The 24908-nt window shown below is 35.1% G+C and overlaps 1 protein-coding gene across 1 annotated transcript in view; it reads left to right on the top strand.

The window, feature by feature from the left end:
- LOC113064394 (collagen alpha-1(V) chain-like) overlaps positions 1–24908 on the top strand; it is an 87122-nt gene that overhangs the window by 47848 nt on the left and 14366 nt on the right. Inside the window, 39 exon segments of the mRNA XM_026235191.1 lie at positions 965–1006; positions 1820–1882; positions 3818–3892; positions 5417–5509; positions 5597–5653; positions 5751–5804; positions 5907–5960; positions 6050–6103; positions 6303–6356; positions 6858–6911; positions 7004–7048; positions 8850–8903; positions 9149–9193; positions 9318–9371; positions 9468–9512; positions 10689–10742; positions 10986–11030; positions 11150–11203; positions 11434–11478; positions 11788–11841; positions 13181–13288; positions 13379–13432; positions 13755–13808; positions 15698–15742; positions 15852–15905; positions 16455–16499; positions 16584–16637; positions 16730–16783; positions 16866–16919; positions 19141–19248; positions 19366–19455; positions 19682–19735; positions 20854–20961; positions 21053–21160; positions 22827–22880; positions 23072–23125; positions 23199–23306; positions 24102–24155; positions 24254–24361. Of these exon segments, the coding sequence (XP_026090976.1) occupies positions 965–1006; positions 1820–1882; positions 3818–3892; positions 5417–5509; positions 5597–5653; positions 5751–5804; positions 5907–5960; positions 6050–6103; positions 6303–6356; positions 6858–6911; positions 7004–7048; positions 8850–8903; positions 9149–9193; positions 9318–9371; positions 9468–9512; positions 10689–10742; positions 10986–11030; positions 11150–11203; positions 11434–11478; positions 11788–11841; positions 13181–13288; positions 13379–13432; positions 13755–13808; positions 15698–15742; positions 15852–15905; positions 16455–16499; positions 16584–16637; positions 16730–16783; positions 16866–16919; positions 19141–19248; positions 19366–19455; positions 19682–19735; positions 20854–20961; positions 21053–21160; positions 22827–22880; positions 23072–23125; positions 23199–23306; positions 24102–24155; positions 24254–24361 (2463 nt within the window).

The following is a 24908-nucleotide window of genomic DNA, read 5'->3' as shown; positions in this document are numbered from 1 at the left end:
GCACATTTTTGCATCTTTGAAAATGCTTTGCATGTTTAAACAAAATGCAGTGCCTAAAACAATCTCAAACGTTTACCTTTTAAAGGCAGCAATATTATACAACATTATTAATAAACAGTGTTTAATTTGTACATTTATGCATTTAGTAAACGCTATTATCCAAAAAAACTAACAACATACAATTCTTTCAAAAACTAAAATAGTTTATTAGTATAACTGTATCCTGTTCATGGTTATCAAGCAACCATTTATTGCCTGTTTTATAACAATTTTGTCACTCACAACTTTTTTATAATTACTGAAAATTTTACTTTGTGCTTTTATGCCAGAGTCTAATATTTTTGAGGCATGATTTAATGGACTGTGATGGTTTTAAATCCTCTAGGACTTTGGAGTTGATCAGTTATGAAGAATGTACAGTAACATTTAAATATTGGATGAAAACTTTTTTTTTTTAAATGTAAAAATTAGGAATGCACTTGGCAATAAATTAACAAAAAATGACTTAAAAACGCTGTAGAAATAAAATAATTTATAGAATAAAAATGCAAAAACATAACAATTGCTGAAACCTAAACTAAAATAAAAATTTACAATTTATAAATACTTAAAAAATATAGCTTTTTTGTTTCTTTATTTATTTTAGTTGACAATTTCTATTCCTAGATATCAGATTTCTGTAATGCTGTCTAATTTAAAATAAAAGAAAAAGTATTTTTCTGGCATGAAACAGAGCTTTAAAAGACTTCCTGATGCTGCTGTTTGGTATGATCGTTACAGAGACCCGCAGCCAAGTGCAGATCTCTCTCACACACACACACACACACACACACACACACAGTCCACAGAAATGTAAATGATTTTCACCAAAGCTGTGGTGCTCTCATATTTCAGGTCTTATATTGATATTGCAGCTTGTTTATGCTGTTACTCTAATGTGTTTGGGTTTTTTCTGTTCTTGTAGGGAATGCTGGTTGAAGGCCCACCTGGTCCAGAGGGTCCCACTGTAAGTCTACTTTCCTTCCAAACAGTTGAACTGAATCATCTGAGTCAACTGATACGCTAAAACGAACCTTCCAAACCAACCGTTCAATTGAATCCTCAGAGTCAACTGATTCGTAAAAAAATTTACCTTCCAAACCAATCAGTTGAACCGAATCATCTCAATTAGTCAACTGATTCGCTAAAACTGAGTCAACTGATTCGCTAAAACTGAGTCAACTGATTCGCTAAAACTGAGTCAACTGATTCGCTAAAACGGAGTCAACTGATTCGCTAAAACGGAGTCAACTGATTCGCTAAAACGGAGTCAACTGATTCGCTAAAACTGAGTCAACTGATTCGCTAAAACGAACCTTCCAAACCAACCGTTCAATTGAATCAACTGATTCACTGGTTCACTAAAAGGAGTTGTACTTCCCAAAGCTACTTCAGATCAAGACTGTGCTATACATTGCACAATAAAAGATAGTAAAGTACACGACTGTTTGCTGGAAGAGTGAGCTATTAACTAGGAAAGCTGAACTGTTTTCTAGGCCCAGTGACTATTGCTGACGATGCTCCACAGCTGTATGTCTGTTTTGTTTCTTCAGTTTCATTCTTGACCTACTTATTTATAAAGCAACTCTTCTTTCAGCTGGAGCATTGGTGGATCTGATGGCCCTTTAGAGACTAGAACAGCATGAGTTTGAGAAATAGAGCAGTGGAAGGAGTCCAGCAGTGATCTAGAGTCTTACCTCACCGGACCAACACCCATGTGTGTTTGTGTGTCTGCCGTGGCTTTACATGTGTTTCTGACAGTACCGGTGTGTTGTTTTAGGGTCTCCCCGGTCCTCCAGGTTCATCGGGATCCCCAGGTAGCCCCGGAGATTCCGGTGAGAGGGTAAGTAACCAGGACAACACAAACAAGATATTGAACACATTCAGCAGCATTTCAGATTGTGTTCTCCAACATGTCCAAGTTTGTAAAATTGCGAACAGGTTCAATGTCTGAAAACTAAAAGAAATGTCCAGGTCATATATATAAAAAAAGAAAAATACATAATAAATAAAAAAATTTTATATATATATATATATATATATATATATATATTTTTTTTTTAAAGCTCATATATTATTAAATGGTTTAAATTGTAAAGTATATTTGTTTACTAGAATTATAAGTATAAATCATTCTAACAAATTAATATTTATTTTAAAGTAATGATTGAGTTCATAGAAATATATATATATATATATATATATATATATATATATATATATATATATATATATATATATATATATATAGATATATATAGATATATATATTAGGGGTGTAACGGTTCATAAAATTCACGGTTCGGTTCGATACGATACGCTAATGTCACGGTTCGGTTCGGTTCGGTTCGATACGTTTTAGATACAGCAAAATGTAAAAACATCTCAACTTTTCAGAATGCCGCAAGCGCACCACGGGTCATGTGACAAGAACTAACCAATCAGCTGCATCCTTTCCCGTAACAACGTTGAAAGCTCAGCCAAGATGAAGGAACAGCTGATCATAGTTGTATATGGATTGCAATTTTGAAATAAATTTAGTAGCAGAGCTACTGCAAGCGATTTTTAGAGCTGCAAATCCATTTATCCTTTGCTGAAATTTCCGCGTCTCATGGAGAGAGCACGTCATGGTTGCTTAGTAAAGATAGACGCCTCAGGGGCGCTTCTGCCCGAGCGCTTTGGTAAGGAGGAGAAAGCGGCGCGACTAGCGTTTTCCATGCATTTTTAGGCACGATATGTGAACGGCCCCTAAGGCGCTCGCTCACTCAGCACGCGCTGAAGGCTCGTTGCAAAATGGCCAATGCGTTTTACAGACCAGAAATAGAAGATCCTCCAATAACCAACAGGTCTGGTGTTTGGGTGCACTTTGGATTCCCTGTAAGCTATAATGGTGTACCGGTGTCTAAATGCTGAGGGGATAGTTTGTTGCATGTATGTTTCGTCTTTTCCCAGATATTGACACAATAAGGTGATGTCGGCGTAAATGAGTTGACATGTTTCAAGTATTCCCGCTGGTGTTTTTTTTTTTTTTTTGTATTCCCGCTGGTGTAGCAGATGCGACATACCGTTGTTGTTTTTTATCCACCACTCTCTTGCCATCACCATTATAGCTTAAAGGGAATCCAAAGTGCACCCAAACACCAGACCTGTTGGTTATTGGAGGATCTTCTATTTCTAGTCTGTTAAACGCATTGGCTATTTTGCAACGAGCCTTCAGCGCGTACTGAGTGAGCGAGCGCCTGACTGAGTAGCCTAACATAAACATATAAGATGGTGTTTTTTTTCTTCTTCGGGGGTGTCAGGGGGGTTGCCTGTTACGTCGTTTGGGTTATTGGGCTACCTTGTTGAACGCATATCATTATATTTCTCTCTTTTTTTTTTTTTCAAATATAATTAATTAGTCCAACGAACCATTCGGTATACATAATGCGTACCGAACCGAAAGCCTCGTACCAAACGGTTCAATACGAACACGCGTATCGTTACACCCCTGATATATATATATATATATATATATATATATATATATATATATATATATATATATATATATATATATATATATATATATTTTTTTTTTTATTTATTTTTTTTTATTATTATTATTATTTTCAATGGTGAAACATATGACCTGAACATTTCTTCATGCATCTCACCATACTGTACAAAATGACATTTTTATTTTTATTTTAGAGAGCCTGATTGCACTGATTGAGATTTTATTAATGATCAAAATGATGTTTAATGAATTACTCATAATCTTTTGCTCTTTTCACAGGGTCCTCCTGGTCGCCCTGGTCTGCCTGGAGCTGATGGTCTTCCAGGACCTCCAGGGACTGTCCTGATGTTGCCTGTATGTAAATCTGAGCATAATTACTGGATACACACTTGCAATAACTACACATTAAAATAGCACAAAAACAACTGATTTATGGACGTTTGCACGTCTTTTAGCTTTTAGAATTAAAGCACTGTTGTGCTGTACTGAGATCAGCTTTAGTCTGTAGACAAGATCTGCAGTGTGAAATAATGAATGTTCAGAGCCGTTAGCTCTTGCACTGGCTTGATTTATTTTCACCGTGGTTTAACAGTGATAATTATGTCCGAGGGACATCAGAAACATAATGCTCCCTTTGCTGCTGTGATTCTCAATGAATCACACTCTGGTTAATGCAGTGAGACATTTCGCAAATTCCACATACTCTCAGCTATTCCAAATTTCCTCTTCCCCAGCTGTTACTCCAATACGGTTTTTTTTCTTCTCTGTACGTGTATGGACTTCACAATGTCTTTCAGTCGAGAGTTCTGGAATGCTTCCACGGCAAATCCAGATGTTCTGAACACCACACTGAAATGATGTTGTCCATGTTGTATATGTTTACAGTCAACATGTGATTGTAATTAAACCCCACCCTAAACACTATCTCTCCCCACCGCCCCAGTAATACCCATGAAAATCAATTCTTACTCTTGGAAGTGTAGTGAATGAGTTCAGACACCAGATGGCAGTGCTGATCAATTTGACTCATGCACAGAGATGAAGACACAGAAACACATCCTTACTAGTCATACTATTTCTGCTTTTCTTTGTAAGGAAGAAATAGTAAGCGTAGTATACTAGTCTGAATTCAGCTATAGGGTACATTTGGAATTACATACTACCACATTTGTTTTTATTTATTTATGTAGTATGTACAGTACTGTAGTTTTTAAAATTTCTTTTATTTTATTTGAAATATAATGAACTTTTTTTAGAGCAATTTTGTTTTTAAATGCTTTTGTTTTTATCTTATTTCTTATTTTATTTTGTTTGAAAATATACTGAACATTTTAACTAGGTGACACACTTTATATCTATTTTATATTATATTAGTTTAGTTTTTAACATTTAACAATATTTTTTAACAGAACTTTTTAAAACCGATGAACCATTTAAAAAAAAAACTTTTTTTAAATACATTATTTGACTTTTTTTTTTTTTACGTATAATGAACATTTTTAAATAGATGGAATAGTTTTGAACTATTTCATTTTATTTGAGCTTATAATGAACATTTTTCAGATTGTTTTAAAATGGTATTTTATGCAAATTTACTGTATTTATTGCCATAACTAAATGCCACTCATTGAGTGTAGCAAGCAAGTTATTCCGGCATCCAAAACAAATCATCCAGCTAATATTACAATCAAATAAAGGATTTTTTTTTTTTTACATTTTTATTTAAACATTTTATTTTCAAGTACATTTTACTTAATTTTATTTGAACACATATAGAACATACTAAAACAGGTGGAAGACTTTGCACTCATGCTATCATGTCTAACATATTTCTTTCAGTCTGAATGCTGATAGTTTGGTACCGTTCTGTCTCTGTAGTTCCGCATGAGTTCAGGAGGGGACAGCGGACACAAAGGTCCTGCAGTTTCTGCCCAAGAGGCTCAGATGCAAGCCATCATGCAGCAGGCCAGGGTAAAAACACACACTTACACTAATACACACTGTCTCACACACATGCATCTCTATGCAAACTAATCGCTCTGTGTCATTAATATATAGCTGGCGATGAGGGGTCCTACCGGACCGATGGGTTTGACAGGCCGTCCTGGTCCTCTGGTATGTCTGTAAATCTGTTTTCAGTCTGTCGAAATGATGATATCTGTAATATTATGATGAGTCTTATAATGATTCATGCTTGATTTGATTTTCCCAGGGGCCTCCTGGTGTGCCTGGACTGAAAGGAGAGTCTGGAGAATCAGGACCTCAGGTAGGCATCACAGATTACCCACAATCCTCAGCTTTTTGACAGTATTTGAAGACAGTTCGATGCAGGATAGAGCTGTTCTGAGACCTGTGTGTGTGTTGTTAGGGTCCTCGTGGTCCACTGGGATCCCATGGCCCTCCTGGAAAGCCTGGTAGAAGGGTAATTTTGTGTTTTGTTGTTATTATTATTGACCTGATCATTCTGTATAAACAGATTTATGAAAGCGAAACATGTTTTCTGTGGCTTAGGGTCGACCCGGCTCAGATGGAGCCAGAGGGATGCCCGGACAGACGGGAACAAAGGTAAAACTAATGAGATTAACGTTACACAAATATCTTTTAGCATTACACACAATAATGAATTGTGCACGATAAGATGACAGAAAGTAAAAAGTGTCAACTTTGATTTCATGTAGACAAATAGTAGTAAGTAATTGTTTCTTGTTTATACAATGTTAATGTCATGCCATTCTGAACTGTTTGCTGTCTGTGTGCTTCACAGGGTGACCGAGGATTCGATGGGCTCGCTGGTTTGCCTGGAGAAAAGGGTCACAGGGTAAACACATTTTAGAACAAGTGGAATACTTATTTTATTTTATTTTACTTTACAGCTTCTTATCTAATCTTATTTTAGTTTAGTTTAGTTTAAAATCATTGTTTTATATATATATTTTATAGTTTTAGTATTTTAAAAAACATAAAAAAATTATGAATATATATATATATATATTGTTTTATAAGAATTAAAAAATATATATATGTCAAATGAAACTAAATTAAAATGGGCATTGCAGTCTATTTTATTATATATTTTATTTTAATTTCAAATATATTGAAATTTAAAAATAAAATAGGTGGAAAACTTTAGAGTTTCATTTTATTTGATCATTAAATGGCCTTCTGCAGTACATGATTCTGATTGGCCAATTTAAATAAAATGATTTTAATTGAGATCAAAATGAATATCCATTTGTTGAGTTATTTGGCAGTACTCATGTAAAAAGGAGGGTGATTCATTCTCTGAAAACGAATGAGAGTGTCTTTGTGGTTGTTGTAGGGTGAGACGGGTCCTCAGGGGCCTCCTGGGCCTCCAGGAGAGGATGGAGAAAGAGTAAGAGCTTGTTCTTTTAATCCCTTCCTGTTTCCCATCTGTGTTATTGTTCTAAATGGATCACAATGATGACATCATTTCCTGTATGTCAGGGTGATGATGGTGAGGTCGGACCCAGAGGTCTGCCCGGAGAATCGGTGAGTTCATATTTCCTCCAGTATCCCAGCATGCTCTTTTATCCTCAGTTATCCACCACTAGATCATAGTGTTACATAACACAACATTTCCTCCAGTGGAGTAAAACAACAAATCCATGCCACTGCGTCCACTGCATTTTTCTTGTTATGTACGTGAAATGAGAGAAACATTCAGAAACAGAAAATGTAGAGGAGATGAAAATGTTCAGTCAATTAACCACTAGTTACTGTAACAGTTTAAGACTCTGTCCAGCAGGGGGCGCTCTATGTATACCATTTAGATTGAGAGGGACTTTATCTGCTCTAGCATATACACATAAACCCAATCATTTATGTCTGATAAGATGCACAAAATATGTTTTTCAACATTAAAAAAGTTCTATACCTAAGATATAAATAGTATTTTAGGCTCCTGTGCATACCTGGCAACATTTGGGTACCAAAATCTGGTTGACCTCTGGGGATGGGGTATGGTCAGGGTAACTGTAGGATTTTTAAAATAAAATTTAAGACTTTAAGACCTTTTATAAAGCCTGTGCAATTATTAACATATAAATATATGGGTCATAAAAACATGGGGATTATTTCCGCTTTGGTTTGAACAAAAATAGCAGAACAGCTACAGAAAACTGCACATTCATTCTCTGCCAGCAGGTGGCGCTTTTAGAACTGCACCTGACTTTGAAGTGTGCAGCGCTCATATTTAATCAATTAAATCATAACCTTTTGAAGTTTAACCTTAAAAAATGTAAGTACTTAATCACAATCTTGTACCATGTAAGACTTGTATGGCCTTGGGTGATGGTGATGCTAAATGCACATAAATAAACTTCGACCTGTAACATGATTCCGAAATGGCCAGTGTGCCCTGTGCCTCTGCTACATGATTGTGACATTGTGATTTAATGTGCTGAGTAACATAATTTTTCCCACCGTGTCCGATATTAAAATCGAGTGATGGGTGTGAAATACGTGAGTTTGTTGACAGGTATGCTCGTATGTTTAAAATGAAGCACATGAGATGAAGAGTCATTTAAGTAACATAGAAAAAGGTTTTATTCATATTAAGATCACATGACTGTGTTACCGAACATTTTAAAAAAAGGTGGTACACATTATATCTATTTTATTTTGCTTCTAAATGCATTTTTTTTTCTATTTTTCTGTTTTCTTATTTCATTTTTAGTTTATGTGAATAAGAAATAAATAGTACTTATGTTTAAAATTTAGCACATGTCATTGAGGACTCATATAAGTGGCATATAAAAAGATGTTTTATTCACGTTATGATCACAATATACCATTTCATTTTATTTTATTTGAACATTTACTGAAAATTAAAATAAGTGGAACATTTTATAGCTATTTTATTTTATTTTTAATACATAATTTTATTTATTTATTTATTGACAAAAAAATAGGTGGAACATTATATAACTATTTTATTTTTATTTTATGTGTATTTTTTTTTTACTTAAGTAAAGAATTAATACTTTAGGGAACTATGTTTAAAATGAAGCACACGAAATAAAGAGTCATTTAAGTGGCACAAAAAATTCATGTTGAGATTACATGACTGGGTGAATGCTTTTAAAACATTTTTAATACATTATTGTATTTTTATTTCAAGTAAATAAGAAATACATGGTGCTTTAGGCTTTTGAACAATTAGGCACATGAGATGAGGAGCCATATTAGTGGCTTAGAAAAAGCTGTTTTAATTATGTTGAGGTCACATGACCAGGCAAAATCCTACCCACTTATCAGACAACTCTCTGTTTCTCCGTATTCACTTATTCAGGGTCCTCGTGGTTTGTTGGGCCCCAAAGGTCCCCAAGGGCCTCCAGGACCTCCCGTAAGTACAAACTTTATCTTTTTTTTTATGATTTATATTTTAGACACTTTACACGCATACATTTTTTTTTATCTTTATCTGAATCAATTTGTTGGTTTTCATCAGTCAAGTCCCCAACCTTCATGATATTGTTCCACTTATTTAAGAAAGAAACAGCTTAATTATTAATGTCCTAATTTTTTTTTTTAATGTGAGAATATAAAAATGTGTGAATATTTTTTAAACGTGTTAAACTATCATTTTAGGGTGTGACTGGTATGGACGGACATCCTGGACCTAAAGGAAACATTGTAAGTCTGAAACACACACACACACACACACACACACACACACACACACACACTCTTGTGCATATTCAAACATGCTTATACACACACATATTCACTTTATTATGCTTCTTTTTTCACTCATCAGGGTCCTCAGGGTGAGCCAGGACCTCCAGGTCAACAAGGCAACCCCGGAGCTCAGGTATTCGTCAAGCCACGCCCACTTAGACATGTTCTAACCCACCTGTCACTGACCTATTAACCAGTTCATGTCCTCTAATTCTGTCCTCTTCCACAGGGACTTCCAGGTCCTCAGGGAGCGATCGGACCTCCAGGAGAGAAGGTGAGACCACATGAGTGGATGATCAATGGATGCTTCTCTGGTTAATTCATTAAAAGCCTTTATATAGAGTTTGTGTGTGTGTGTGTGTGTGTGTGTGCGCGCATGCATATCTATTGATAATGTTAATGTTTGTTTATTATTAATGTTTACAATGTTTAGAAATGCTTCTTCTTATTATGATTAAATAATGAAAAACCTTTGACCACCAAATCAAAGCCATTTTTCTGTTATGTGACAAGAAAACCATAAAACAAGAAATTATGTGTTTTGAAAATAATGATGAAGATGTGTACATTTTTTCTACTTCTTACACCACTTGATATTTTTATAGTGATTAATGTAAAATATTTGCTGAAAATAGTATACACAGTTTTTCAACCCTGCATGGATACAAAGCTTACATATCTAGGAATTTGTCACATGTTTGATTTTCATCATTCGGGACATTCATATTTGTCATTAATTAATAATTTAATTAATTAAAAAGAACCAAAGCTTTAGCAAATTCTTTTTCTTTTTGTTGAAAAAAGTGGAGCCAAAACATTTCAGACTGCATTACACGGATTGTAATCTTACTCACGCAACCTCAGTGCAGCAATGAGTCTTTGTGCCATTGTTCAAAAAGAGAAACATTAATGCAATTTGGAATTAATATTAGCAGTTTCTCTGTTATAATATTTGAGAGTATTTTTGGGTTACATCAGTTTTCATAACGTAGACAGGGTATATCTGAAGTCTGTTTATTTAGCCTTTATAAATCTGTACAGTAACGTTAAATGAGGTCGAATAAACCATACATAAGAGTCGATATTCTATTGATTTGTGCTTATTGGTGAAAGAGCAACTTCTGATGAAATGTAAATATATATATATATATATATATATATATATATATATATATATATATATATATATATATATATTTAATAATTTTAGCCATTTTGCAGTAAGATGAAAATGTGACAGGAAAAAAAATATTTTCCCAGACATTTAGTTGACTGAAACTTGTCTAAAACTAAAAATAGCTGACAAAATGAACACTACTACAGTACCCTCTGCCCACTTTAACGTATTGATCGCTGATTACTTGATCATCTTTATGGGTGTGTGTGGAAACAGGAAATGTGTGCTGAGTGTTAATGGATTGAGAGCTTATTCTGGTTTTCCTTTCTTCAGGGTCCCACTGGAAAACCAGGCTTATCAGGAGTGCCAGGAGCCGACGGACCTCCGGTGAGTCCGGGAAACACACACACACACACACACCATTCACGTCTGATCATCTCAAGCTGCATCGTTTCAGAGAGATGTCATTCTATTAATAATTACAGTACAGTGATCTCCCCGGCAGTTCTTCAGAGACACACATTGTTCACATCCGATCTCAAGGCCTATTCTCTACACATTTCATGGTTTTATATCTAATTATCACAGCATAACTGATCATTTATCTTTATCTTCGTGTCGCAAACACAGGGCCACCCAGGAAAAGAAGGACCATCTGGAGAGAAAGGAAACTTGGTACATGTTTATCCTTTTATTCCTCAAAGCCGACGAGTTTCTTTACAGACAGCTCTCTTGTACAAATCTATCTTCAGATGTGATTAATAACTCCATCCATAACTGATTGTGTTTGACAGGGACCTCCTGGTCCTCAGGGGCCCATCGGATATCCCGGCCCTCGAGGTGTAAAGGTAGGTTAGGTGTTTCTTTATCCTCATTGGTCAGGGCAGCACTCATATTGATCTCTCATTGGTCAGTGGATATTGTGGTTCTGTAGTAGTAAGTTGACAGAGATGGCACCCTGCTAATGTTTCTGATGCTTCCCTGCGGCAGAATCATCTGAACTTTATAGCCGTCTTCCAAAGACAGCATTGTAGGCATCAAAGACATCTTCTAATATAACTTCTTTTTCTATCTGCAGGGAGCTGACGGAGTCCGTGGGCTGAAAGGAAACAAGGGTGAAAAGGTAATTTCAGAGTGTGTCCGAGTGACTGTGTCCATTTGGATACGAGCTGTTGTGATATGAGTGTGTGCGGACGGCTAATGCACTGTTCCTGTGTCATTAATGTTTCATTTCTGCTACTGAATACAGACACAAGTGTACTCCGAGATGCATTTTTGATCTTCTCACTTTGGCCATTAAATAAGATCAGGCCTGGGCAAATAGCAGTTGCATGGAGTACGGCCCTTTCTCATTTGTCAAAAATGGGGTATTATGTGTGAAAGGAAGTTTGCAACGCTCTCAGTGTCATATCTTCATCTCTTTCTTTCTTAGGGAGAAGACGGATTTCCCGGGTTTAAGGGAGATATGGGCATCAAAGGCGACAGGGTAAGAGACATATTCGCAGGTTGAAGAGGTTATTTGTTTTTGGCTTTATCTCGGGAGAATTATGGGATTTGATTTCTCTTTTCACTTGGGTCGATCTTTAATTCTCAGGGCATCTCTGAGGAAGCACATAAATCACCGTGGGTCTATATTTAGTGGCGCATCACTATTACTTTTGCTCATACTTGCTTTGGGATTTGAACAGATATAGACATACACAGAAAAAAGGACCCCAAGGACTGTAACTTGTGAATCCGACCACATAGAAGTGTGCTAAAAACACCTTAGCGATCTCATATCCCCAGACGACACGCTGCCATTCAGTCTATTTCAAAGATGATTCTCAAATAAAATGGCAAGAAATGTTGTCATTGAAGACTCAGAAGGGCATGTATAATATTGACCCAGTCTAACTGATCAGGTTTTTTGGTGTTATAAAGTCCGCTGACTCAGCTGCGCCGCTGGGTAGATGTCTGTAATCAGCAAACACTTCTGGATTTTAGTGGGTGGACATTGTCCCAAATTACCATTTGCTTTGGTTTAATGCCACACACAAACTCTTCACTATTCCATGCTGCTCATGTGCTCATCTTTCCATTGTATTTCTCTAAAGTGGCAAAAACATCAAACACAGACTGTACACACAAACTTGTTTCATAATTAAATTCTAGGATCTTTTCTTCAAAGATGTCCATCGTAAAAAGGCTTGTTTTGTCTTATTTTAAAACATTTACAGTAATCTTGGTGCCTTTGTTTGCTTTAAACAATGTAATTATGAACAATAATACAATTTTAAAATTCCTGACATTTGGGGTTGAATACAATTTTTTTGTTGTCGTTTGTTGTAAATAATTTGATTTAATTTCAAATAATTAATTATAAAAATTTCAGAAGGTTTTGGGAATTATTTGAATAAATGTCTGACTTTTTAGTTGTTACAGCTCATTTTAAAGCTTGTTTTGTCTTATACAAAAACATCTCGAAACACCCTTGGAGGTTTGCTTTAAATAATTTAATTATTTCAATTTGGGGGTGAATTAAATAAAGACTATATTGTCATTTTTGTCTGTTTTAGCTCATTTTAAAACTCGTTTTGTCTTATTTTAAAACATTTAAAGTCTTCTCGAGACCCCCTTGGAAGTTTGCTGAGGAATTTCAAAAAAAAAATTTTCCCCTGAAAGCCACTTTGATTGTTTATACATCCAATTATTACATTAGTCAATGTTAATGTAAATTGAAATGAATGTAAATGAGCTTTTATATGATTGGCTTTGATATTACTGTCATTCATCGGGACCGGCCTGTAAAAAAGGTCTCATTTCTATACTCCTAATGTATTCAGGGAGAACTTGGTGCCGCCGGACCCAGAGGTGAAGACGGGCCTGAAGGACCCAAAGGAAGATCTGGTTTACCTGGAGACGCTGGACAGATCGGGCCGACCGGAGAGAAGGTGAGTGTGTACCTGTACATGCATCGTGACGTTTGCCAGTGTTTTGTCTCCACTGATTAGTTATGCTTCTTCTGTGTACTTTGATTTTAGGGTAAGCTTGGTGTACCCGGGTTGCCCGGTTATCCAGGAAGACAAGGCCCCAAGGTAAATACACCTGGTCCACCTGTGATTACCCAGCATTCACAGCAGCCGTGTGTGTTTGGGTGTGTGCATGTATTGATAGAAGGACAAGGTTGTGTGTGTGCGCATGCATTAGAGTTGGATTGGAAGGCAGACATGTTTGAACTTCTTGATCAAAGCTAAGTGGATTTACCCATAATTCCATCTGGTGTCAGATTTCCATTTGACCATGACCCAGCATGCACTGCTGCAACAGCACTTTTCTTCCCTTCTCCTCCTTTTATCCCTCTCTCACTCCTGGCTTTGATGGACCTGTGAACTAATCTCTCTCTCTTTTCCTCTTCAGGGTTCTCAAGGGTTCCAGGGATTCCAAGGAGCCAGTGGAGAGAAAGGCACGAGGGTGTGTAAAAAAGAGATCTGTATGGATTTGAGCCCATATTTTCCTCATCTTATTTGATTTATGTTTGGGTTTTTTGAGTAGTGAAAAGATAAACTCTCAATGGTTTTCTCATCATTTAGGATAATATAATTCAAAAGATATAATATAACATGTATGTCAGATGTAATTTAAACCGTTTCAATAAATGCAATTTGATTAATCTTATAAAGTCAGCCAGAAAATCAACTTACCTCTATTCCAATTCAGATTTTATTCTCTGTCATATGAAATCAAGATATACAATACGATGCAATTCAGAAGATTTAGGGGAATATTTGACTCAAACATGGTTATTCTTAATAACTACAACTAAAACTGTTGAAAGGATTCTAAAGTAATATAAACTATAAATATTAGATGGGAAAACCTATAAATGAACCGAACCTGTAAAAATAAATAAAAACATAAATTTTTTTATATAAAAAGCTAATAAAAATGACAAAAGAACAAATTGAAAGCTAAAAATATAAACATTAATAGACACTAAAACTGAACATCCTAATATTTAAAAAACTAACAAAAATGACAAAAGCAGTAAACATTAAACGAAATTGGAAAACTGAAAATATAAAAATAGGCAAAAACTAAAACTTAGTCTTACTCTTAAAAACTTAAATATAAGTTATTTAAAAAATAGTTATATTTAAACCAAAATGAAACATTTAACTAAAATTGAAAAATAAAACTGAAAATAAAAATAAGTGTTAATTCAAAATATTAATACAAATATAATAAGTATATTAATAATTTTAAAATAACACTGCCCCCAAATAATTATCATCTTTTACTCACCATCATGTCATACCATATTTCAGGCAGAATAAATAAAAATGACAACAACAACAACAACAAAAAACAACAAAGTACGTAATAAACGTAATAATTTCAGCTTGTGTTTTCTACATTAGAAGTCAGATCAGTGGTTTTATCTCAGTGTATGGAAGCTAACAGTCTCTGAGCTGTAGTGTGTGTGCTATCAGAGCCCTCGTGGCTAAGAAAAGCTGGGAAAGCTCTCATCGCCCATGCTTTATTGGCTGTATATCATCACATTTAAGCTGAGAGCAGCAGCCGGCTGCCGTTAGGAAGACAATGCAGTCTCCCATAAACACATTAAAAACCAAAAACCTCTTATTCTCTCAAGCCATTAAATACACACGCACAATCTCAGACTGCATTCATATATTGATATACAATGTTCTATGTTCTGCCATTACTATCTGCATGAAGTATTCATGAGATGGAGAGATGCTAATATAATCTACAGATAATCCAATTAAATCACAATGTTCTTCCAGCCTGAAAGAATGAGTTCTTATGTTTTTGTTGAAATGACACAATTAATGATCTTTTTAATAACTGAATTTGCTAAAAAGAGCATTTGAACAGTAAGTGAAGCGTGAGAATTGAAAAGCTTACATTTACTTAGTTACCTCTACTTCTGAAATTCAATAATAAATGTCATTGTTAAAACAAAAATAGTATTAAATTAATAATTGTTCATACGATGTAGTATAATAATTATATATTATTGTTAATTTATATATATATATATATATATATATATATATATATATATATATATATATATATATATATATATATACATATTTAAATGCATATATGTATGTATGTATGTATATATTTGTTTTATTAGAACTTCTTTAAAAAATATATTCATATTTATTCACAAAATGCACAGTTTAATTATTGTAATATTTATTTTGTTAAAATTTATTTATTATAACATAGTATCTTTTAAAATAAAATAAGAAAAAGTAATAATAGGGAACTGACTGATATAAAATGTTTTATTTTTTATTATTTCATATATTGTTCACTCTCACAATCAGGGGACAGCAGGGAAGCCGGGACCCCGAGGACAGAGAGGACCTACGGTAAGAGAACAAAGATAGGACAAAAACAAACAATACGTACCCTCTTGTGATCAGTTTAGGACTTTTTTCACTCAATGCTTTCTCACACGTCATGTGATCTTTTCTTTAGGGACCCCGTGGTGAACGAGGGCCGAGGGGACCCACTGGGAAAGCAGGACCAAAGGTAAGGCTCTCCCTTTACTCCTCTGTTTCGTATTCGTGAAATTCTATAATTAAATGAGATGATGATGTATTGAGGCACAGCCCTGTTCAGGGGTCTTCTGCCTTAGTAAATAAATAATATAACATCCAAATGTAAAAACACAAAGAAACTCGTATTTTGCATGCATAAAACAAGTGTTTGCACATAAAAATTCAATTAGGAAAAGCACCCCACCCCCTGACCGACTGAAAGAAAACATCTCAGGCTTCAGGATATCTTAAACCTCTTTCATCATTTGTGTGCTTATGAAAGCTAAACGTGTTGACAAGGGCAAACGGTGCTCCTATTACATTTCAAAACGCAAGGTTTTTCTCCACGGCTCAGCTGGAACCAATTCAAATGCAACAGGGATTTGACCAAATCTACTTATCAGTCACTCATTACTTCAGGCAATAAGCATAAGTTTTACGTTATTAATAATTAATCCCTTTTGCGTGGACATTTATACAAACATTCTGAAATATTAAAACATTCTGTTTCATTTGCCTTTTCTCATTTCCACCTTCACAGGGCAACTCAGGAAGCGACGGCCCCCCAGGACCACCCGGTGAACGGGTACAGTATAAATAATAATTGAATCCTTCCAAAGTATCGATTATTGCTTCAGAGAGACAGAACACTCTCTTTTCTGCCTTACAGGGTCCGTTAGGTGCAGCGGGACCTACTGGATTTCCTGGCCCTAAGGGTCCACCGGTAAAGTGACGTTAATACTGTAGTAATAACTGTAGAAATCTTTCTTTCATCCAGTCACCCGTCCTGATTCTCACCCTCTCTCTCATTTTCAGGGTCCTGCCGGAAAGGACGGGCTGCCCGGACACCCTGGCCAGAGAGGAGAGACTGTGAGTGGCGTCTGATGAGACCACACACACACTTTCATTCACATACTTATGGCAGTAAACTCTTCTATTTTTTTTCTGACAGGGTTTCCAAGGAAAAACCGGACCTCCCGGACCCCCAGGTGTAGTCGGACCTCAGGTAAGTGGAACATAGAATCCTGCAGTTCAAACTTTCTAAATGATTCTAGAATTACACAATAAATAATGCCTTTAATAAGATTCCATTAAAATCGGTTATAGAAAAATCTATCTATATCCATCTTAAGGAAATTAATAAAGGATATCTGAATATCAAGAAAAATGAAATTAATATGAAGAGTTTTTTTCTTTTCTAATTTGAATCTCCATTTTAATCTCCACTAAAACGTCTATTAGTATTTATAGTATTAATTAGTTGTTGTTGTTTTTTGTATAATAATAAAGGAATGGCATGAAGAATAATAAAACAATGCACAATAAATATTCAAAAAACTAATTTTCTTTATGCTAAATATATATGCATATATCTACTTATCTATCCATCTATTTATCTATTTATCTATATCTATATCTATATCTATATATATATATATATATATATATATATATATATATATATATATATATATATATATATATATATTCATATAATTTTTTTTTTTTTTTTTTTTTAATTTAAATACAATTCTGGGATGAAATATATTCAAAATGTAGCTTTGAAATGAAATAAATAAACTAAAAACATTTTAATTAAAAATTACTACAACTAGGGACAGTGTTGTTATTGTTAATTAAAACTATACAAATTTTCTGGAATTCAAATTAAGTTGAAATAAAATTAAATATAAATATTAGATGTAAAAAAAAAAAGAAAAGAAAAAAAAATAGAAATGTTGCCTGGAAATAAAAGATCTGAAATAAACGTTTAAGATGAATTATTAAAATGAGTTAATGACATAACAAAAGCACAAATATGAAAAACATGAAGCATGAAAATAATAAAATAAAAGGACTGCATCGCTAGGCTGCATCTACTGTACCTTCTGCAGAAGAATAAAACATTATAAAGCATTTCGCAGCATGCCCCTCACACCCATCTGTTTTCCAGCATGGGTACCACAGACAGAGGCCAGAGACATGTGCTACATATTCATGAGGCTGTCACCAGCCATCACTCGCTCATTAGATTATCTTAAAGGTGTCTTAAGGTTGTCACCAGGGAATCACAATGGCTTCATTAGGTCACATATGGGCCGTTTGTTGGCCTGTCTGTGCTTTGTCTCCTGACATGCCTTTGTTTATGCGGTTAGATGTTGGAGCTGACTGGGTAATAAATTATTCATAGGCAATCATGAAATTCTACTTTTTATGCAAATGTTGAGGTGGGCACAGGTTTCACCAGTGCCACGCACACACATATGGATGTACACATGCTCTGCCATGCAAATGGATGCATATAATCAGATTTTCTTTTTTTCTTTCATTCTTCATGTTGCATAATTTGCATATCCACTGATCTTTTTGAAACATCTTTAGTGGATCTTTAGTAATGTATGTTTTCCAGGATTTTTGATCGCTTTCATTGGTTATACCGTGCAATCACACTTTTGAACTATGCAAGAGCTAGGAGTACAATCGTGCATTGTGTTTCAGATGCATTGATTAAATATTGACTTTTAAATATGACTTCATAACAACAAATCATCTTGTTTTGCTCAAGATTTAGTTTTATCATTGGAATTAATCATATTTTGTTGAAGTAGCAATGTCAATAAATTAATCATGTGCAAACTCTGCAAATTGCTTTGCTGAAGTGAATTAAATCGTACTGCAAATGGAAATTGAATTGAATTGATTCACTGACAAATCATCACTTAAATTGATTCAGTGCACTGCCAACCCAAAGATTCATCTACCACACTACAATATAAACAAATAAATATACATGTTTATATTCATTATTATTAACTCTTAAAATAAAATGTGGAAAATTCTTAATAAAACAAGCAAAAAGTCAAATAATGAGTATCTTCAATGTTTATTTAACATTTTCTCTCTCTTTTTATGCAGTCTTGACACCAGCATTTTCAGATTTTACTGATATAAGATATACAGTATACATTCATATTTATTTTTGCATTAAAAACCTTAGCTCATTTTCATTTAGATTTAAGATGTTATAATTTGAATTACTAATACATTCTTCAAGAATCAATATGCATTCATAAATCTTGTTGTAAAATTCATAAAAGTTGTTTTCTTTAAGGTGAATCTGCAAATCTCTTTTGAATTAATTCATTAGGTGTCGTCAATTGAATTGATTCGCTGTCGACCCGAAGCATCAACTACTTTACCCATAATCCATCTCTCTTTCTGTTCAGGGACCAACAGGTGAGACAGGACCAATGGGAGAGCGGGGCCACCCTGGACCCCCAGGACCACCCGGTGAACAGGGTCTACCCGGAGCTGCTGGGAAAGAGGGAGCAAAGGTGCAAACAAATTCAGGCCGTACACATGTCAACATTTACACACAATTAATGTACATATACACAGATCCAAATCCAGTATTGCTCAAAACCGGTTTACATTGTATCTGGTCTTTATAGGGAGATCCAGGTCCTGCAGGACCCACAGGTAAAGATGGACCTCCAGGACTCAGAGGGTTCCCAGGCGAGAGGGGCTTACCAGGACCTGTGGTGAGTCTCACCAATGAAACATGCCTAACCACAATTATTCGACTTTGTGTAACTTGCCTGTAAAATCTACACAGGCGAGCATCTCTCTTTTCATGCTTTGAACTTTTTAGTTAGTTGTTCAGTATGAATAGTACATCCCCGTGTCACCTCTACCCATCAAACGTGTCGTGCAGCCCCACACGGATGTGTTTGTGTAGGTTCAGCAGTTTTATGTGTCTCTCTGCAGGGATCAGCAGGTTTGAAAGGGAATGAAGGACCTCCAGGGCCACCTGGACCCGCTGTAAGTAGACATGCTCTCTCTATTTGCCTATCTATCTTACCTTTCTCCAGCTGCTTTGTTTTTCGCTTGTTTACCTTGTTTTCTCTTTCTCTTTAATCCTTTTACTCCACGCACTGGGTTTTCAGTGAGTACAGTGTTTGTATGACATGGATGATTTACAGTATATCTACAGAACCAGATTGAATGCATGTTTATTTATGTGTAGGAGTAATAGAAATTAGTTTTGTATACTATTTAATTCATGCTTTAGAGTGAATAGTGCAGAAAAAGCATCAACAAGTGTTCAACATACTGCCATTCAAAAGTTTGAGGTAATACTTTTGCAATAATAAGGATGCATTAAATACATCAAAAGTGACAGCAGAGACATTTGTAATGTTGCAAAAGATTACTATTTCAAATAATCATTGCTTTTTGAACTTTCTGTTCATCAAAGAATTGTTAAAGAAATGTATTACGACAGAAAACTGTTATTTTATTTAATAATATTACTGTCCTTACTATATTTTTATCAAATAAATAAAGCCTTAGTGAGCAATGTCTTCTTTCAAAAACATTACAAAATCTTACTAACCTTACATTTTTGATTGGCAGCTTACATGTGAACATCTTAAACAGTGTTTTAATGAGGTTGGTTGAAAGAAGATGCTCAAATATTAATATTTAGAATAAATATTGTATAATTCTTTTTAGATATGATCATAAATATATTTTTATATTTACTAATAAAATACAATTGTAATAAAAAAAGTCAATAAGTAGTTGTGTCCAAATGTTGGACTAGTGCATATGTATAAATTATGGATGATTAAAGATGATCAGAAGGTTGATCTATTCATCTTTTCTCTCTCTTTTCATGCAGACTTCACACCAGGATGGTGTATATTTACTGATATCTTATATATCGCAATATGCATAGTTATATAATCAATAAATTGAAAACACAGCATTTATTTCTGCATTACAAATCATAAATGCATGCCAGCTGTCAACACCCCCGTACGATTTCTTTCAAGAACAAATGCATAATTAATCAAACAGATCATTAAGTGCTCAGAAGCAAATGGCAGTTGTTGTAACTAATTCAGTGATGAAATTTCATATTTGCATATTCATAGGGCTCTCCTGGTGAGCGTGGTGCTGCTGGCCCAGCTGGACCTACTGGCCTCCCGGGTCGACCCGGACCTCAAGGACCCCCGGGCCCCGCTGGAGAGAAAGGTGGACCTGTGAGTACTTCCTCAAATATGCTCCATCTTCATTTCTGATCCTTGTTTAGCTCCATATGATTCAATATCCAACTGCAACCTCTCATATTAGGGCGAGAAAGGACCTCAAGGCCCAGCCGGTAGAGATGGTATTCAGGGACCTGTGGGACTTCCAGGCCCGGCCGGACCCATCGGATCCCCGGGAGAGGATGGTGATAAGGTACAGAAGAAAAAGAAGTGGTTTGAGAAGTGACATGAATGAATTAAGGACAGAGAAATGGGATGTAGTTGGCGATCATGGTTGAATCTGGTGGGTTTAGTTAATGTTCCTGTGGCTCAAGTGGTAGAGCATTGTGTAAAGAGCACAAGGTTGTGGGTTCAATTCCCAGGGAACACATGTTAGGTAAAAAAATGTTAGCCTGAATGCACTGTAAGTCGCTTTGGATAAAAGCATCTGCTAAATGCATGAATTTGAATTTGGTTGATGATTAGATCAGGATGAAGAGAAGTGAAAGCCACATCACACACAAAGAACAAAACCACTCAGCTGTCTGATCAATGTTTTCTCTAGAGTAATGGACGGATGGTTCGATATTTGCTCAGTGCATGGTCAAATAAAAAAAAATTATATGAAGCTTTGCTAATACGGTATACATTAATGAAGTCAAGGCTGCATTTATGTGCTCAAAATACAGTAATATTGTGAAATATTATTACATTCTAAAATAAATGCTTTCAAATTAAATACATTGTAAATTGTAATTTATTACTGTGATGTAAAGTTGAATTTTCAGCATCATTACTCCAGTCTTCAGTCACATGAACTTCATTAAAACATTTTAAAATCTAGATTTTTCCACACATTTGACAAATACTATAAATGCTAGACTTTTAAATTTTATTTTAATATTAAATCACGATTAAACTCATAATGTATCCAACGTTAGCATGTTATAAAATTTAGTTCCTTTTCAAGAAAAGTGAATACCAGGTGTTTTCTGTGTTTGTGTATATTAGAGTATCAAACCTGTGGAACAGCAACTTAGCAATGTCAGTCGAATGAGAAATATGTGTGATACTGATATATAAGTGATATTACAGTGCACGAATCAAATATGCAGTTTGCCTTGATGGAAATGATCTAATTTAACACTTACGTGAAAGTGTCAGGGAAATGACATCACCGTGACACAGTCACACACACCTACACACACAGATCTGAGGTGTGTGTGACACCAACATGTGTTAGCATTGGCAGTTTTGAGGTGTGAGCGATATTTTAAGGATATGTGTGTCAGCTCTGCCATGTGTGACAGGTGCAAAGCCTTCTGGGAAATAAAGTCAGAGGAATAAATAACAATGTTAGTTTTCTAATAACTGACTTCACCAACAAAAACAGACTAAAAAGAATAACAGAGTGTTATTAATTGCCCTGGAAATACCATGTTTTTACTGTGTTAATATAATGTTATTTGTCTCTTTGTGTTATTTGATTTTCCTTGGAGTTTCATGTAAAAACCATATGAATATGAATACATTTTATGATTTATTGTACTAAATCATTTATACTTTTATTCTGAAAGGATGCATTCAATTGATCAGAAATGGTAGTAAGACATTTATTATTATATTATTTGAACATAGAAACAATAGAAAACAGTTATTTGAAATTGTGATATTTTGACAATTTAATTATGTTGTATTTTTTTTTAGAAAATAAATGCAGTCTTACTGAGCAGCAGTTTTTTTTCCTCCCAGAAACTCTGAGAAACATACTGAATTTGTATAATTTGTATTATTGTATCATGTGACCTTTTCAGATATTTTCTAGATATTATTTTAGATATTACCTATTTGCATATGTAAATGCTGTGTTATTGTGACAGGGTGAGCTTGGAGAGCCGGGACAGAAGGGAAGCAAAGGTGACAAGGGCGAGCAGGTGGGTCACTCTGAATGTACTCTTTACATTTCATCTCACTTCAGTCCAAAAACATGATTTATTCAATGAGTCCTGTTTGCATTTGTCTGTTCGTGTCGTTCTCCCATGGCGATTATTCATTCTGTTATTACCACTGCGCTGTTATGAATATAGATGTTGTCTCATATTTTTGTCTTTCTGCCGTTCTTCAGGGTCCTCCAGGTCCCGTCGGTAGCCAAGGTCCTCCGGGTCAGCCGGGTCCAGCTGTAAGTATACTGAAATCAGCCGTTTCTCATGTGGCGTATAAGTGGTGCTAGTGATGTCACTTCCTCCCTGCAGGGTGCTGATGGAGAGCCAGGTCCCAGAGGTCAGCAGGGTCTGTTTGGACAGAAGGGAGATGAGGGCGCACGAGGCTTCCCAGGACCACCCGGACCCGTCGGCCTTCAGGTTACAACTTCAACATTTAAAACATTATTTTAGTATCTTTGATGTACTTTTATAGCTTTATTAATTTGTATTAATTCATTTTATTTATTAATGAAATTGATTTTATCCTAACATTTACCACTTGTGTATATTTTAATTCATTTAAAATTATATTAAAAAAAAATTATAATAAAAAAAAACTAAATTATTTTCTATATAAAAAAAATAATTTATATATATATAATTTATATATATATATATTTAGTATATTAGATGTACTATTATACAGTAGTTTTTATTTATAATTGAATTTATAAATGAAATGATTTCATTCTTACTTTTTAACCTTTTATATTAATTAAAGTTTTTGTAATTTTGTTGTTTTTGTCCTTTTTATAATTGTTTTAATGTATATATAGTTTTATTAATTTTAATTTCAGTTTATTTTTAGATATTTAAGTTAAACTAATGTGGCTGATAAAAAAAAAAAAAGTTTAAAACTTTTTTATATATATATTTTTTTGTGACTTTTTCTTTTTCAGTTTTAGTATTACGTACTGTACCGTGATATCACCATCTGAAACAATTATTGCACCATAATATAATACATTTTTCAATTCATCATCAAATTTGTTCCAGATGGATAAAACCAAGTCTTGCCTTGGAAGTATGACAGACTGTGGAAGAAAAAGGGACTGCAAAATGGCATTTAATGTGAACTGTAAATGTTGTTTATGTAGTTTGGGCAGGATTTGACCGGATAATATGAGTTGCAGTTGGTTTTAACTGGTAGTGTGTGTGTGTGTGTGTGTGCAGGGCTTGCCTGGACCCCCCGGTGAGAAGGGAGAGACCGGTGACGTCGGTCAGATGGTACAGTTCTACATCTTTACAGTCAGTTTGGTCAAATGTTAATGTTCTTAAATAGAAACTGAGTTTTCTTTTTTGTATTCTCTTGACTCTTCTCTCAGGGTCCACCAGGCCCTCCTGGCCCCAGAGGCCCCTCCGGACCCCCAGGAGCCGATGGACCACAGGGACCTCCAGGAGGAATTGGCAACCCAGGAGCCGTGGGAGAAAAGGTTTACAAAACATTAACATCTTATTTAAATTAGAATCCAGCGTCCTTATTGATCTGAGGGAGAACACGCCAGTAGTGTGTGTGTGTGTGTGTGTGCTCAGTCAGTTCATGATCTGTGTCTCTCGTGACTGAGGTTTTCCTGTAGCTTCTCTCTAGAGTTAAAGCTGTATATGTGTCTGGCTGTGTGTCTGTGTGTGTTTTTGTGAATTAAATATTTTTCAGATTAATGTGTGGACTGTAAATAAGCCATTCTTCAAAATGTCAAAATTCTTCCATCCTCAAAACGTGTAACACGGTGTCTCTGATGCTTTGGTTTGAGCTTCACTGCGCTGTGCTTGACCTTCAGTGCAGTGATCTTGAGGTCTGTGTGTGTGTGTGTGTGTGTGAGGGTCTGTATTTTGTGTATGTCTCAGCAGAGCGAACAGGCCGTGTGTTCGCATGACTGCGCTCCATCACCTCAGCTCTAGCCACTGTCGATATTATTTAACACGGCACTTCAGCACTAGTGTTCTCCCACCAAACCAGGGACCCGTTTCAGTTCTGCTTAG

Source organism: Carassius auratus, chromosome 46 (genome assembly GCF_003368295.1).
Source record: "Carassius auratus strain Wakin chromosome 46, ASM336829v1, whole genome shotgun sequence".
In the NCBI taxonomy this organism is placed as follows: Eukaryota; Metazoa; Chordata; class Actinopteri; order Cypriniformes; family Cyprinidae; genus Carassius; species Carassius auratus.
This window is presented reverse-complemented; position numbering and strand designations above follow the sequence as displayed.